This window comes from Prionailurus bengalensis, chromosome B4 (genome assembly GCF_016509475.1).
Source record: "Prionailurus bengalensis isolate Pbe53 chromosome B4, Fcat_Pben_1.1_paternal_pri, whole genome shotgun sequence".
In the NCBI taxonomy this organism is placed as follows: Eukaryota; Metazoa; Chordata; class Mammalia; order Carnivora; family Felidae; genus Prionailurus; species Prionailurus bengalensis.
Genome location: NC_057358.1, coordinates 108,357,372 through 108,374,097, shown reverse-complemented (window position 1 = coordinate 108,374,097; position 16,726 = coordinate 108,357,372). Strand labels below are relative to the sequence as shown.

The 16,726-nt window shown below is 34.7% G+C and overlaps 1 protein-coding gene across 1 annotated transcript; it reads right to left on the bottom strand.

The window, feature by feature from the left end:
* Nucleotides 1-3,591: 3,591 nt before the first annotated feature.
* On the bottom strand, nucleotides 3,592-15,739 carry NTS (neurotensin). The gene is made up of 4 exons (XM_043563783.1): nucleotides 15,495-15,739; nucleotides 13,178-13,239; nucleotides 6,554-6,775; nucleotides 3,592-3,939 (listed from the first exon to the last, which is right to left on the bottom strand). Exons 1-4 carry the CDS (start codon nucleotides 15,574-15,576, stop codon nucleotides 3,787-3,789), a joined length of 519 nt encoding a protein of 172 aa, XP_043419718.1. The 5' UTR covers nucleotides 15,577-15,739; the 3' UTR covers nucleotides 3,592-3,786.
* Between the last annotated feature and the right edge of the window lie 987 nt (nucleotides 15,740-16,726).

Genomic DNA, 16,726 nt, shown 5'->3' with positions numbered 1-16,726 from the left:
ACTTAGCAGGTTTAGTGCTCAACCTTGGGAATTCAATGATGAATAAGGAAGACAAAATCCTTGTCCTCACAGAGCCTTACACATTCTAGTAGGAGTGATATACTACAAATAAGTAAATAAATGACTATGTAATTCCAAGGTATGTTATGTGTTGTACTGATGTCCACCAGTCAAAGACCACTGGAAATACACTCACATGAAGTTAGGTTTATTGATACTAGAGATCTCATTCTTTGGGAAATCATGTGGCCTCTCAATAAGAGGGTTTAAGACTTAGGCTTGTGCTGAGTGCTTTGGGGAATATTCCAGAAGTATAGTTTTCTCTTGTTTGGGTGTTATCAAAAAGCAAGGGCAATTCTGCTTAGGTATTATAATAGTTTTCATCCAGGAAGTGGAAGAACAGAGCAAAATTAATGCAATAGTTGCTAAAGAAGCAACGATCACTCAAATTATGTGGTAAAGGAAGATGTTTGATCATTTTTGTGGTTTATAGTGCTCTTGTTTTTGTTTTGCTCTGACATGATTTCCTCAGAGTAGGCTTGTTGATTGTCTTTTGCCATCACAGAGTGACCCAGTCTAAAGTTTTAGTTCAGTGAAATTGTTAGTGTTTAACAGGAGAAACCTGAGGCCAGGTCCCAGGTGATGGCTGTCATTGACTTTATTTTTTCTTTTTCAAATATTCAAAAAAAATAGAGCAAGTGGAGATATTGACTCATGAATGAAGGTTATTTAAGACAGGATATACATAAGTGCAGAGATCTGATTGCTGTGAAGAAATAAACCATGAGAAGGCCCGGAAATGACCGTAACAATTAAAATAATGGTTGAGATGTTGTATCAACGAGGTTAAAAAATACAGTGCCCTAAGTAAGTTAGAATGCATTTGTCTGTCAAATAACAGTATGGCTGGCCCCGGATGGTGAGGCAGCTTTTCCACACAAAGTTGTTTAAGGATTAAGCTCTATCAATCAATGCCATCCTCAAGAAAATGATATTCATTTGTGAGGCTAAAATCAATTCATATTCAAGACATAAAACATTAGGAAAAAAGTTTAGGGAATGAAGTTTCTGTTTAAGTTATAAAAGACCCACCAGTTGAACACACCTTTTTTCCACTCAATATCCCATTGGCTTCAACTTAACCATCCCTACCTACATGTAGTCTCTAGCTGGGTGTTTTCAAAGGCTCATATGGGATAGAAGATCAGGATGTTGAGGGTTTCAAGACAGTGATTTTAGTTTTGGCTCACAAAATCTAAGCCAAGTAAATTGCAAAGTAAGGCCATAAGCAAAAGGTATTAAGAGTGAAGGAAGTTGAAATAATGGATTTGTCAGAGTGACAGTGTTAGGTTATACGAACTGGAGTGAAAAGATGATGTGTAGAGTGTAGAATGCTTATAATTGAGATTTTGGAGAGGTTGAAGGTATTGGTAGTAAAAGTTCTATGGCATGACCATAAAGTGATTGATGGTGAACAGGATAGAATTTTTTAATTTTTTTTTTTTTTAATTTGAGAGAGAGAGAGAGAAAGAGAGAGAGAAAGCAGGGAAGGAGCAAAGGGAGAGAGAAAGAATCTTAAGTAGGCTTGAAGCCCATCGTGGAGCCCAGTGTGGGGCTCAAACTCAAGGCTATGAGATCATGATCTGAGCCAAAATCAAGAGTCCAACACTTAACCAACTGAGCTACCTAGGCACCTCTGGATAAAATGTTTATTACTGAAAGTATAGATGTCAGGAGCTAAGAAGGGAGATTATTGGATGGCTCTTATGCATGTATGTGGAAATCCTCAAGGATATTGGATGAAGCGAGTAATTAAGACATCAGTAGTTGCTGAAAACAGAGGATTCACATGAAATTGTGTTATGCTCTGTAGTTTTTGAAAGAGAAAGAAAAAAAATGATATGAAAGTGGCCAGAAGAACTGCTAAATATAGGGTGTTATAAATATATTCCAAGCTCCATTCTAAGCATTTTATGTGTATGAGACCATTTTGTCCCCCTCCAAACCCAATTATTATTCATATTTTATAGTTGAAGAAACAGAGGTTAAAGTTGTCCAAGGTTATTAGTGAATAGTGGGGCTGAATCTGACATCCTGACTCAAGAGTATGCACTCTTTTTTTTTTAATATTTATTTATTTTTGAGAGAGAGAGAACTCGTACCAGGGAAGGACAGAGAGAGAGGGAGACAGAGGATCTAAAGAAGGCTCTGTGCTGAAAGCAGGGAGCCAGATTTGGGGCTTGAACCTCACAAACTGAACAGTGAGATCATGACCAGAACCAAAGTCAGATGCTTAACACACTGAGCCACCCAGGCTCCCCCAGAGTAGTACTCTTAATTACTGGGAAGTAAATTTTATCTTAGGATCAGTGTCTTTGGTACTTTATAATGTTGAAGCTGATAAGATGGTGAAAGATGGTTGGCTAGCAGTCATTAGAAGTCATGGTTTTACCAGAAAAACTCAGAGACTCGAGCTGTTGCTGTATCCTACTGAGTGAGGGTTTAGCCTAGGCAATCTTATCAAAGGTACATGAAGTTCTGAAGCCTCCTTCATTCCACAACTTAAATCCTGATATTTTTCCTCTTGGATGACTATGAACTAGGTTGCAGCCCTGTGAGGAGAGGACTTTCAAGACACTTACAAGAGTGAGAACCTAAAAACCCACAGCTATTGGCAGAATGCATAGACCGTGAGGGCATATGAGTCCGTAAGTATGGTCTTAAAGGAAATTTATGAGGAATTATTTCAAGTATTCCTTCTGGCTCAAACACGTTTTCTACTTGGAAAAAAACAATAGTCACACAAATTCCTCAATGAATTGAAAACTAAAGTTACCATTTACTGTATCAAAGTGTGTGTGGGGGAAGTCAGTAAAGGTAACTCTTCTAATGGAAGTGCATTTTCAGAGAAACGTGGTTCTGATGGATCACTGCTTTTTACTAGCCATTAAGTTTAGTTAACAGAAAGACAAATTCAGCTGAAGATCATTCATTAAGATAGGCATAATTGACAATAGTTCATTATCATCCTTTTAAGATGATCCTATTTTATCACTATTACCTTCCCCATATCTGAGAGAGTTATGTGAGTCTTGAAAAGAACATGTAGTTCTCTCAATTAAATATATATATAATATATAATATATATATATAATAACAAATAATAAAAGAAGTACTATTACTTTGTTTTGTGTTTATGCTGTATAGGTTAGATTTTGCCATAGGACTCCATTATAATCCTTCATAATTTGGTTTAAAATGTTGAACATTTTGGGGCGACTGGGTGGCTCAGTCAGTTAAGCGACCAACTTCGGCTCAGGTCATGATCTGACGGTACGTGAGTTTGAGCCCCACGTCGGGCTCTGTGCTGTCAGTCCAGAGCCTGGAGCCTGCTTCAGGTTCTGTGTCCCCCTCTCTCTCTACCCCTCCCCCGCTCACACTCTGTCTCTATCAAAATAATGAATAAATGTTAATTTTTTTAAATGTCCAACATTTTGACTGTTTAAACAAACCACTAAGTGCTTTGCAAAATTACAACACATTCTTTATGTGACTTAATTAATATCTACTCCAATTATACACAACACATTATCATGCTCAAGATCTAGATTTATTCTAAAACATTTAGTCCAATTTATATTAATGCAGAAAAATCACATCCAATAAACCACGATTGTAAGAAGAGACACAATAGTTGTGTACTGTCACATTACCACACAAGTATAACTTGATATTTAAGTGAAGGATTATAAATCACAATCACATATAAATAAAATATTTATCGTCTCAGTAGTAGTAAGAACCTCTTTTGAGTATGTAGGGTCTTCTAGGTTTATTCTCATATAGCTGACGTTTCAGAATGTAAGGGATTTTTCTCTTTATAACTTCTTCCTTTTCATTTTTGTCATTTCCAGCATCAAGAACATCCTCCTGAATTAACTGCAAGAGAGGCAGAATATGAATCAAACTTACATGTGGCATGTCTTTCAGGGTATTTTGCTATATTTCATCTCATTTGCTATTCAGACAGTAAGACATACATGGATAAGATATATGAGGTTTAAGACAATTAAATGTTTTGTCCAAGGACAGATGACTGTCGACTGAGACGGGATGAGAACGTGGTTTTTCTGATTCTCTGTTCAAGGCCATACACTGATACCTCCAACTGAAGCAACATAACTAGTACATCTTCGAGTATGTTTCAGGCTTTAATTTATGATAGAGAGACTAAAATGTTATGAAAATATATCATAAATCACAACACACATAGAGTTTTGAATTCAGTAAGTCATGTTTGGCCTTAAAAGGCAATAGGATTTTATATTTCTTGAAGTTAATTACTGACTTGTCTTGAAAACCATTCTTAAGATCCATTTCTCAGTCTCAGAGAGAGGATTGTTTGCTCTGCTTAGCTTAGTTGTTGTAGAAATTAACACATGTGAAACAGTAAAGGTCTCTTTAGATTGTGGTGCCTAATAATTAGAAGCAAATTCAGATTCAGTAACGTTAGGGAGTTCATCTCCATGTAGAATCTTACCAAATCTCTTTAAATATGCCACATTCTAACATTAGTTCTGAATACTTCTTTCTGATATAGTTGCGATTCACAAATTTCAGCTAGCAGAAAATATTTACAACTTTTCCCAGAATTTTGCACATAATTTATGTGAAATTTTAAAAAATGTTCAAGATAAAAATTTTATTTGTACTTGTGATTATCCTCTAAACTTTAGGGTCAGTATAAGAAAAACTAACAGGAGGTTAAGTTTTTAATTTTAATGCATATGAACTGAATCCTATCACCAAGTACTTTATTTCAACCCACAGCTATTCAGTTTCAGAGAAGGAAAACAAACTACTGTTAGACAACCTAATTTCTTAATTGCATGTTTGTGAACATAATCTATAATTTGTAGTATGTTCTGAATGATATTATAGTTTTTGTTTTAAATCACTCAATAACATTTAAAATAGCAAAAGTTCTAATCTTATGAGCACCTGATTTGTGTGTATAATAGTTTATTGAGTTGTTGTTTTTAATCCCTGGATAAATAGCACACAACTGACATTTCCCTATGTTAAAATTAGCATTTTTCAAGTTTTATTGACTTAAAGAATATTTTGAAGACTAAGTTATTTAGCTGGAATTAGAATTAAGAGATGAGTAGTAAAATTAAACCTAGCTTTTTTGGTCTTTCATCTAGAAAACATCTTTTTGTCTGCAAGTTAGAATAAACACTAGAAGTTCTGTCTTGCATTTCTTCTTTTCCACAAGGTATTTTTGTGATAGTTGTATATAAGGACTGTTATATTAGCAGCAAAGACACCCTCAGAGTCCCAATGTTGGTGTTAACCCAAAATATAAAAGATGAAGCAAGTCTCTCTTAGAGATTAATATGAGAGAAATGTTTCCTTGTTGGGAAATTTATTTATTTACTTACCTATTTAAATGTTTATTCAAGAGAGAGAGCGAGGATAAAAGAGGCAGAGAGAGAGAATCTCAAGCAGGCTCTGAGTTATCAGCACAGAGCCCAATATGGGGCTCAAACTCAGAACTCACAAAACATGAACCAAAATCAAGAGTCGGAGGCTCAAGCACCTGAGCCACCCAGGTGCCTCCCCACCTTTGTTGGGAATTTTTTTTTTCTTTAAAGCATTTTCATTTCTGTGGCACCTGGGTGGCTCAGTTGGTTGGACGTCCAACTTTGACTCACATCTGATCTCACCCTTCATGAGTTTGAATCCGGCGTAGGGCTCTGTCCTGACAGCTCAGAGCCTGGAGCCCCCTTAAAGATTCTGTCTCCCTCTCTCTCTGACCCTCCCCCACTCACTCTGTGTCTCTCTCTCTCAAAAATAAACATTTAAAAATAAATAAAAAAATAAAGCATTTCATTTCTCTTTCCCTCCTTCAAAGTAACACATATTCTAAAACCAAAGGCAATAAATCACTAGTATGGCCTTAAATACAATTGACTCATCCACTACTTAAGTGTAGTTGTGTATAATGGATTTGGCTGTCTTGGCTGTTAGTGGACCTAATTTAGAGGCTAAAGATGCCTGAAATCCATGTATTCAACTGAAATAGGAATATATACATACATGGATTTTTTTCCAGTTTTATCTGCTTAATATATTCAAATACAAATCGAAACTTTGTGTTTTATGTTTTGTGTTTGTTTATAGATAATACACATGACTTCCTGTTTCTAAGAACACATTTTGAGTCCTTAAATTTTGTAGGCACACCACCGCCACAAATTGCCTGAGTATGCCATTCGTTTAAGCACAATAAAAGCATGTGGATCAAATCTGCCTTAGGATATAACTCCCCCCTTTTTAAGACTGAAGTAATAATATTTTGCCAAACTCCAAATATTTGAAGGACACTTTGAAGATCTGAAGGAATGTTAACCTCAACACATGGTTTATTCTTCTTTAATATTTGTAAGTCTTCCTGTTATGATAATGATCGCAGTGAAAAAAAAAATCAGTACAAATGAGAGCTAACTAGTATAACGATAATTATATTCATATTTTGTTTTTGCTTTACCTCCCAGTGTTGAAAGGCCCTGCTGTGGCAGATTTTTTGGAGCTGGTATATTGTCAACATCGCTTCCAAGCTAAAGCCGTCTAAGGCAGTGGGAAATTTCCTTGTAATAAGCTCGTCTTCTTGAAGCTCCCCTGTTTCCTCAGCTTGGCTGTTCAGGTTATTTACAAAACTGCAAACATTTAGAAGGGTCATTTTCCAAGAAGAAACACCTGCTTTATTGGTCTGAAATATAGAAAAAAACAGGTACTTAAAATTTTAAAAAGTAGGTAATTAAATCTTGTGTCATATGGATAAGAAATGAATTTCCATTGTGCGAAGCCATTACATTTTAGGGCCTCATTGTTACTCCAGCCTAATAAACACACTGTTATTAGTTTAGTAACTTTATATCGCAGAATTGATTAGTGCCAATTCCTCATACATTCTATTTTTTAAAATGTAATACAGTTATACACAGGCACACGTACATAAGCAAAGCAAAAATTTTGAAATAATAGTGAGTGTAAATGTATAAATATATAGGTATGCATCACAGATAAAATTTTAAAAATACCAAATTTACCAGAGTTTAGTGTCTAATGGAGCATGGACTATGATGATATTAATAGATTTGCACAATTACAATAATGTAGGATCACTAATCTATTCCATACATTGATAATTCTCATAAACAGCAACACAGCCGATCAATTTATTTATTTGCAAATAATAATATTTTCTAGAATTACTATTTTTTTTTCTAATAAGATAGGGTCTGAAACCACTATTTTCATCAATAATTTTCCTGTGTGCCAATAGTAATAAACGAGGAAACATAAGGACTTAGGAGAAACTAAATGTGAAATAAGAAAAAATAACAAAAATTTCAAAGGGCATAGAAGAAGGAAAGCATACATTTTTCTTAAAGACACACACACACACACACACACACACACACACACGTACGTGAATGACCACACAACCACGATGGGAAGATTCAATAACAATACTATCATATGTCAATTCTCTCTGAATGATTCCCCAACTGTAATGCAATTGCAAATCAAAGTTCCAATTTGGAAAATATGGGAAGACTGGAATTTGGCGGTGGGGATTTGGCAAAGTAATTATAATGTTAATTTGGAAGTATGAATGTGTGAGCATAAGCAAGAAGATTTGGAAAAATAAAAATGTAATGAGGAGGAACTTACTCTACCAGTTACTGAAATTTATTTTAAAGACTCAGTAATCAAAGGAGAGAATTAATAAAACAAGAGTAAATATTAAACCCAACAGAAGAGAGGCGCCTGGGTGGCGCAGTGGGTTAAGCCTCCGACTTCAGCCAGGTCACGATCTCACGGTCCGTGAGTTCGAGCCCCGCGTCAGGCTCTGGGCGGATGGCTCGGAGCCTGGAGCCTGTTTCCGATTCTGTGTCTCCCTCTCTCTCTGCCCCTCCCCCGTTCATGCTCTGTCTCTCTCTGTCCCAAAAATAAATAAATGTTGAAACCCAACAGAAGAAAATATAATATCCCCAAAATTAGTCCAAGTACAAATGAGTTTATAGCATACAGCAAAGTTTGCATTTGAAATCCTTGGGACAGTAGGCTATCAGGAAACCTGGACTTACATCTACTTATAACTTTATTGACATATAGTAGTCTAACAATATGCAGATGGGTTAAATATGAGTAAAAATAAAATAACGTGTAAATTATACAGAATTTACTCTGTAAACCTAGATTATTAAACAAATATCCAAACCATGATCCACAAAGAAAAGGATGACTTTAAACACATAAATGTGTAAAACATCTCTGGAAAATTAACAGCCTGAACTAACACCAGAAGCAAGCTATATGGTAAAAGCTGCCACAAATATTAATATCCTTAACACAGGTAGATCTCTTCAAAAAAAAACTGTTGAATCCACAAATTTTAAAAATAATAAAAATAAAAATTTTAAACCTTGGATAAATGATATAAGTAAACAAGTCACAGATCACTCATCAAAGAAGAAATATGTGGAAAGAATTTGGCCATCATCAGCTCAGAAGACTTTCAAAGGCTAAGTACATTTGTTGGTGTAGTTATAGGGACATGGAGAAACAGACACTTCCTTTTCTAAATATTTGTTGATCTGGGTGTAGATTGTTATAACTTTTTGAAGGATGTACTGCATTAAAATTGAAAATGTGCACACCCTTTGATTAAGCTTTTATCCTAACAACATGCAAATATATGAGTATAAAGATATTTACTTACAAATATTATTATGATATATAATAATGTAATATACAATAGTTTTAACCAGTTTGGAAATACTTTCAACTATGCTCCTTGAATACGATTTTCCAGCCATTGCTTAAACTTTTCTGCTATGGGAAACTTAGAGACAACATGCTCCATTCCATTATCTGGCAGCAATGCCTTATATCATACCAGTTAATGGAATACCTTAATTTTACATTTTCTTCTTCTTTTTATTTTTTAAATGTTTATTTATTTTTGAGAGAGACAGAGTGAGCACAGGGGAGGGGCAGACAGACAGGGAGACACAGAATCTGTAGCAGGCTCCAGGCTCTGAGCTGACAGAGAGAAACCATGAGATCATGACCTGAGCCGGAGTCCCATGCTTAACTGACTGAGCCCCTAATGGAGGGCTTTCTAAAGTGTACTTCTTAGAACACTAGTTCTGCACTCACTGTTTTTAAAAGAGTTCCACTGTCAAGTAAATTGGAAAACTTGAATTTAAAGGAAATGTAAAGAAAGATTCCTTGAACGTAGGTATCCTCAGAGCCTTTTACTTGCAAATATTCATTGTAACTTTCTAATGGAGTCAATACAGTGTCGAGAGTTTCCCAAACTAATTTGACCACAGAAAGTTTTATTCATAAAGTCCAGTCAGGACTAATGTTATCTGATTCTTTTCTTTCTTTCTTTCTTTCTTTCTTTCTTTCTTTCTTTCTTTCTTTCTTTCTTCTTTCTTTATTTCTTTCTGAGGAAACTGAATTAATCATCTCATTTCTTTCTGCTAGTTAAAATAGTCACTACATGACTCAATAATACGATTATTTAAAGTCACATTAAAAGCACAGCTGAGAAAGTATGACTGACTGAAGAATGTGTAAGTAGATAGACATCATGTATTTGAGAACATTTTGTGTAAGGTCTCAACCATTTCGTTCAGAAAAATGGTAAAGACTCTCTTTCCTAGAATCAGGCTCTTCTAAGTCCACTTCTTGACTAGGTCCCAACCTCAGGCTCAGTCCTTAATCCACTTAGCCCAGTTTTAGCAAGAATCTTGCTGAGCCTGTTTACTGTAAATGCCTCACCCATGGTATCTGATCACCCTAGATATCTGATCAAATATCAGATACTTGATGAAATTTCTGGCCCTAATATCACAATCTTGTGTCTTCTAGCAAGACTCCTTCTAGCTTTAATGTTTCGTCTTATTCCATCCACTGACCCCCACTCTGCTTCTTGGCTATAAAGGCACACTTGCCATTGTTGTATTTGGAGTTGAGCCCAGTCTCTGCAAAACTCCCATTTCAGTAATTCCTCTTGAATAAAGTCTTCCCTATTATGTTTAGCTAGTGTCATGAATAATTTTTCTTTAACAATAAACATTCTACTTATTAAATTATTTTATACAAATGTTTATAATAGACCTAAGCCTATAGATAAGAAATTTAGAATATCATCTCTTCTTTTCAAGATAAGGAAAATGAGAATATTTGTGGTTCTTACTTACCATTACTTGATTTTAACTTTTTAATACTAAATAAGATTCTGGTCAAATTTTTGTTACCTTAATTAAACAGGAGCTAATCCATAAGACGCAGATTTATCCCCTGTAAAACACTGAACTCAGATAAGTCCAGCAAATTGTGAATTCAAGCATTTCACAGAATTGAAAATAATTAAAGTCATCTCTGGTGAAGCTCTGAAGTTTTATAGCTGAATACAAAATGTGACGGTTAATAATGGATCCTAGATTCCCACTGTTAGTTCAAAAATATTTATTAAACTCCTACTGTATACAAGGCATTAAATTTGATCATAGAAAATTACAACATTATAGCAGCTTTTTGAGATCCTGAAGAAAACATCCTGTACCAGGTTCTCTTTCTGAATAGAACAATAGGAAAGTACTAGCACTGGTAATAAAGAGAACCGTATTGTGAGAAAAAAAAAAATATCTTCCACTTTTCAAGCTTTGGACTCTCTCTCAACCTTCTGTTGCTTAAGCAAATTTTCACATTAATATTTTAATGTCTAAATAGCTTTACTTCACAAGTGAAATTCTTCACATACTTTATTTTTAAAATGGAAAGAAGAAACCTGAAGCTTTCTGAAGCTGTTCATAATGGAGTTAGTTCCACCAATATCAATTATTATTCTCTTAAATTTTTAAATGTAGTAGTTTAGTTAAAATGCTCATAAGGTTGGGGTTTCATTTGCATAGAACGCTACACACACCAAAAATCAATTGAGTCAAAGAGAAAGAAATGATAATAGTTCTGTAAAACATAAGGAATGAGCTTTTTGTTCCCATCCTAACAGCAAAATTGAAATAATTATGCTTCTTGGTGCTTTCTCATTATAGACTGTATTTTGCTTATTTCAATTGAAAGGAGGCAATGGGATTCAAAATCATTCCATGATCTGTTTAGAGACATATTCCAAGATTAAATACAAGAGAAAAAATTTATTATGCCTGTATTTTTATGTATTTATTTTTTAATTATTATCATTATTATTTTTATTTTGAAGGAGAGAGAGAGACAGAGCATGAGCAGGGGAGGAGCAGAGAGAGAGGGAGACACAGAACTCAAGGCGGGCTCGGCTCGAACTCACAAACTGCGAGATCATGACCTGAGCCAAAGTAGGATGCTCAACCGACTGAGCCACCCAGGCGTCCCATTTATGTATTTCTTTTTAAAAGAAAAACTAACCCACTCCATAAATTGGGATTGTTTTCCCCTTGCAACTCTAGGGAAGGAATCACAAGTCTACTTTCACATTTTCACAAGGTAGCTAGCACTCTTGAAACTAAACAAGCTTTCGGGGATTATTTAGGACTTTGATGTGTCTGTGTAAATTTAGGATTACGGAGGTAACATCTCTACTGTGAAATTAAGTCGTTTCCTAACCTTCCCCATTTTTAAACATAGACGATTGACTTCACTTGTCTTCCTGTTTTGGGGGTGATATCATTGTCACCATTGCTCTTCTGACTGAGTATTCAACAAAGGATCCATTGTCTTAAGGTTATTATTTGGTTATTGAGGTTTAATGACTAAACTAAATCTGATCATTCCTGATATGAAAGCTAGCAAATTAAGAAAATATTTGGTGTCAGTCCATTCAGCTTTTGTAGATCTGGGCAATGGTGAAAATATATGCACTTAAATTTTCCCCAAATGTCTTTTAAGGATCATAGCTGACAATGTATCTTCGTTAGATTTCAGATAATAATACCCCCACACTCCCAAATACTATTTCCCCTTATACCCACATAATTCTACAAATATAATAGGGATTGTTGTACCTGGAATGTGCTCACCCAGTTAAGGAAGAGAAATCTGAAGTACAAGACCTGAGTTGGGGTATTGCTTCAGAAATTAGACAGAACGTCTGAACACTTACTTTCTTACCATAACATCTGTCGAATCCTCTGCCTTAATATCCTAGGGCTATAACAGTGATTGAACCAGGGGTCTGCCTCAATTCAAAATTTATTTTTCTTTGAGAAACATCTTTTGGTTGAGAACCCGGTTGTCTATTTTTTGCCTTTAGATACCCACTAATTGACTCACTCTGGGGAAATCAGCACTGCGTGGTAGCATGGTAATCATGTATATTGTAATTGTGTTTTATTCCTAAGTACAGATTGGGGTCTAGGCACCTTGTTTTCAAGACCCCAAGAGAGGAATAAAAGGGTCCGATATACAAAGTCTCAGTTGGTTCAGTAACAGCAATGAGCAGGTGTAGATGACACTTCTGTTATAGGGAGAAAGTAAATCTAGGCACGGATTTGATGTAAATGTGAGATCATAAACTCCAACCCTTAAAAATAAGGAAGCAAAGGCAAGCGATGTTAACTAACCCCCTTATTTAAGATCAGATTGTTCATAAGTCACAGTTGCAGGATCAGATCTCCAAGCTTCTGTCTGCCAGTCTATTGATCTTTAGGCTCTACCACATTTCTTTCATGAATTGTCATGAACTTTCATTTTTAATTTAGAACTCCATTTTACTCTTGCCAATATAACAAAAAAGGCTAAAATGTCACTTAGTTTTCATGTATATACTTAACTTGAGGCATACCCTTTGCCATACACGATGTGATAGGAATGGAAACAGGATTCCTTTAAATACATTTTCATCTCCACATAAACAATATGTGACAACTTAATTAAAGTTGCAATATACTGATTGATAGTCACTATAATTTCTGTCCCTGTCACATCAACACCCTTAACTCTTTTGAACTCTAGGAAAATTTTCTGAAAAAGTAAATGCCTCTCTATGAACGTTTTAGTCTTGATGGGAAGTTATTAACTATAGGAAAAGGACACCATGTTTATAATGAGAGCTTACAGGTTTTTCAATCCTTGGTTAAAGAAAAAAAAAAGTTACCTTTGATGTATGCATATTGGTCAATAAATCTGCTTCTAATGCTTTCATTTCCTCTTCTGAATCTGAGTAAAATGAAAACCACATGTTTACTATATAATCATAGATAATTATATTGTAACCTACAGACTTTAGATTAATCTCAAAAAACTAGTCTTAGAGGCTTATTGTTTTCCTATGTATTTATTATCTTTAAAATAATATTCAAAAAATAATTATGTTTTTTTCTGGGCTAACCGGTAGCTAGAATAATAGAAGCACTTATAAGAAGATAAACACTTGATTATATGCCAAGAGAATTATTGATGTATTGAAGTTGTTTAATCACTGAATCTCAGTATTTTAAAAAAAAGCTGATTATATCATATAATAGAGATTTCATCAAAAATGCTGGTTAATTTTTGCCAGCAATAGTTTACATATATAGACTATATGCATATTGATATTTTAAACACACTATAATGAAAAGGTGTGTGCAACAGACTTTTTCAAGACAAACCAAAAGGAATTGTTTACTGATGATTTTAGAATAAGAAAGGTACTAAGATTTAGTCAACATGAGATGCTGTTTTACAAAACATACTTTGAAAGATATGTTTTTCTACTTTAAATAAGAATTCAGAAATATGTAGTTAGCTATTTAATCACAGGCTATTAAGCAAATTGGTTAAGCAAAAGTGGAGCTGTCCTTCAGTACATGTGTAGTTGTACTGAAAATGGACTTCTGACGTTTTTTAGGATATCCATTCCAGTTTCCACTGATGAATATATTGCAGAGAGGAAAACTTTAGAGAGTACTATATATAAGCAATAGAAATAAAGTTATAGAACACCATAGCAAGATGACTTAATTCATACTCGCTGATCTGTCATAAAACAAAGCAGGGGTTACAATGACTATCTTCCTTGCACTACACACTTTTATTAAAAAGAAGTGTCACACTTAGAGGAACCACTTCTTACATTGCATCTAGGAATTAAATTACACCAGAGATCTTTTTCTCCTCTTTGTTCAAAGCCAAATCTGTTTTTCAAAGGAATGACAAATCCCTTTAGCCATTTATGAGAAATGTACATCAAATTCCCTACAAATTTTGGCTTATTGCATCAAGAAGTTCTAAGACTGAGTGAACACAGTGTTTAATCAATAACCCAGTTTTTCTCATACACTCTCACTATACCTTTAACCTCCTGTAATAACTAAAATCATAATTGTAGAAAATTTGCTATTTGTATCATGGAAATTTTTGCAAAGTCAGTTCAAGATCTTTTCTAGTGATCAAAAGAAATTAAAGACTTTTCGAAATAACATTTATATCTTCTGCTAGATGTAATTTCATAATTAAATAAAATCAGCAGGAGTTTGAATTAAACATTTCATGTCATATTTATAAAATATGAAAGTATAAAACAGGTTAAATGATTTTACTGCATTTATTCCCTATGCTTTTTTTTCCACTTTGGTGTGATCATTCAATTATTTTTCAAACATTAATTGGAACATATTGCAACATTTCATGTTATTGTTTTAAATTTAAATCTTATTTTCAAGGTAAATTATTGATAGATATTGAGTAGTACATGGTCTCTCAATTATCACATGCAAAACAATCTATAGGTAAATAATTTTTATTAATGTAAACATGCCAATTTTCCAATTACATTTTATATCAACTTAAACAGCATGCAGAAAATTAAATTAATAAGATGCTTATTTGTCACATAGACTATATAAAGTGTATTTTCAAAAAGTACTTAGAATATTTATATGTTTTTTAGAAATAATTTTCTATAAATAATGGTTCATTCATTTACTCATTAAACATCAGTTTTCACTTTGTTTGTATCTTAACATATACACACCATTCAGAAAATAATTTTGGGGAGGGAGAAGCCACTGCTTCCTAAGAGATGACTGAGGATGAGAAAAAAGCATTTTGAATGGAATGGATTCTAACTATGGTTTTGCACTTTGACAGGCACTGCCTCTGTACTTCTCATCAGATAGTGACCAGCCTAATTTAAGTTCTACATATTTTTTTTTCCCTACTCTGGTGGTCACATTCCAAAGGGAGAGCATGAAGGGTTTCATTGAAATCTTTTTATTACCTTGCAGATTTAAAAAGAGAAATGAAATCTTTCAGTTTTTGTAATCATAAAGACAGAGAATGAATATATTCAGTTTCTATCACTAAAAAGCAAATACAGAATAAAGAAGAAGCTCTTCTTCCCGGCTGCATTAACATAAGTAGCAGCACAGTGTAAAAAAAAAAGAAAAAAGAAATCACTTCAGGGAATTGTGAAATGCAGCTGCGCTTACCTGAGCACAGACTCCAGGAGCTGAGAGCCAGAAGTATCATGCATACCAGCTGGATTTTCATTGCTGCCATCATCTTGAGCATTCTAGCAAGCCAAGTCCATAAACGTCACAAATGCTCTGAAAGGGGCTTTCTCTAGCTCTTCCTCTGCCTTCAGCTGACTTTGAAAGTGAACTATGAGAGATGCTTTGGCCATTCCCTATATATACATGTAGAAGGATGATGTCATGATAGTACAGGGATTATCTTTTCAGGATGTGCCCTCCTTCGTCTCTACCCCTCCTCTCCTCTCTCCACTTCCTCCTCCCCTTTTCCTTTGTCCCCCACTTCTGAACTTCAAATGGAAGTGACATCCTCCCTAATTGCTCCGGATTTCTGACGCACAGGAGTCATTCTAAAGCAATTCCATATAGAGCATACTGGAAAAAACTTACAGGATCTCTTTTGCCCCATTTCCTCCCATTCCTGACTCCAAGAAGTTGTTATCTTGATTTTGTGAAGCATGGGATCTGATATTTCTAATATAAATACAATCTCCAGGATAAATGCATGAAATCAGTGATTTTTAAGGCTTAGAAGTGCTTAAGGAGTTGGGGTTCTTTTCTGATAACCCACACTTGTGAGCAAATGTTTTGTGATTTAGGGACTAATATAGGTGTTAGATAATGAATGCTAGAAAAAGGGAGAAACTGGAAGATGATCAGAGAATCAGTTAAGATATAGGGATTAAGAAAAAATACAATTAAAAAAGAAAAACTAGGGGCACCTGGGTGGCTCAGTCAGTTGAGTGTCCAACTCTGGCTCAGGTCATGATCTCACGGCTCGTGAGTTCAAGCCCCGCGTCAGGCTCTGTGCTGACAGCTCGGAGCCTCGAGCCTGCTTTGGATTCTGTGTCACCCCCTCTCTCTGCCCCTCTCTGGCTCATGCTCATGCTATGTCAAAAATAAAAATAAACATTAAAAACAAACAAACAAACTAGTAGCTCTAAGGAATAGGACATTATTTCCTAACACATTGTAAGTTTTTATTTTAAGTAACTGGGAGAATGACTGAATTGTGTATGTTGATTTTTGGTTAAACGTCTTAGAAAAACAATGTCGTGTCTATGAAATCCAACTGTAAATTATTTGTCTGTTAATAGGTGGAAATGCATATTATTATATCACTGATTGATGTTTTCTGATACTTTACTCATTTTTCTGTCTGCATTGCTCTGCCCCTTTTGGATTCATTG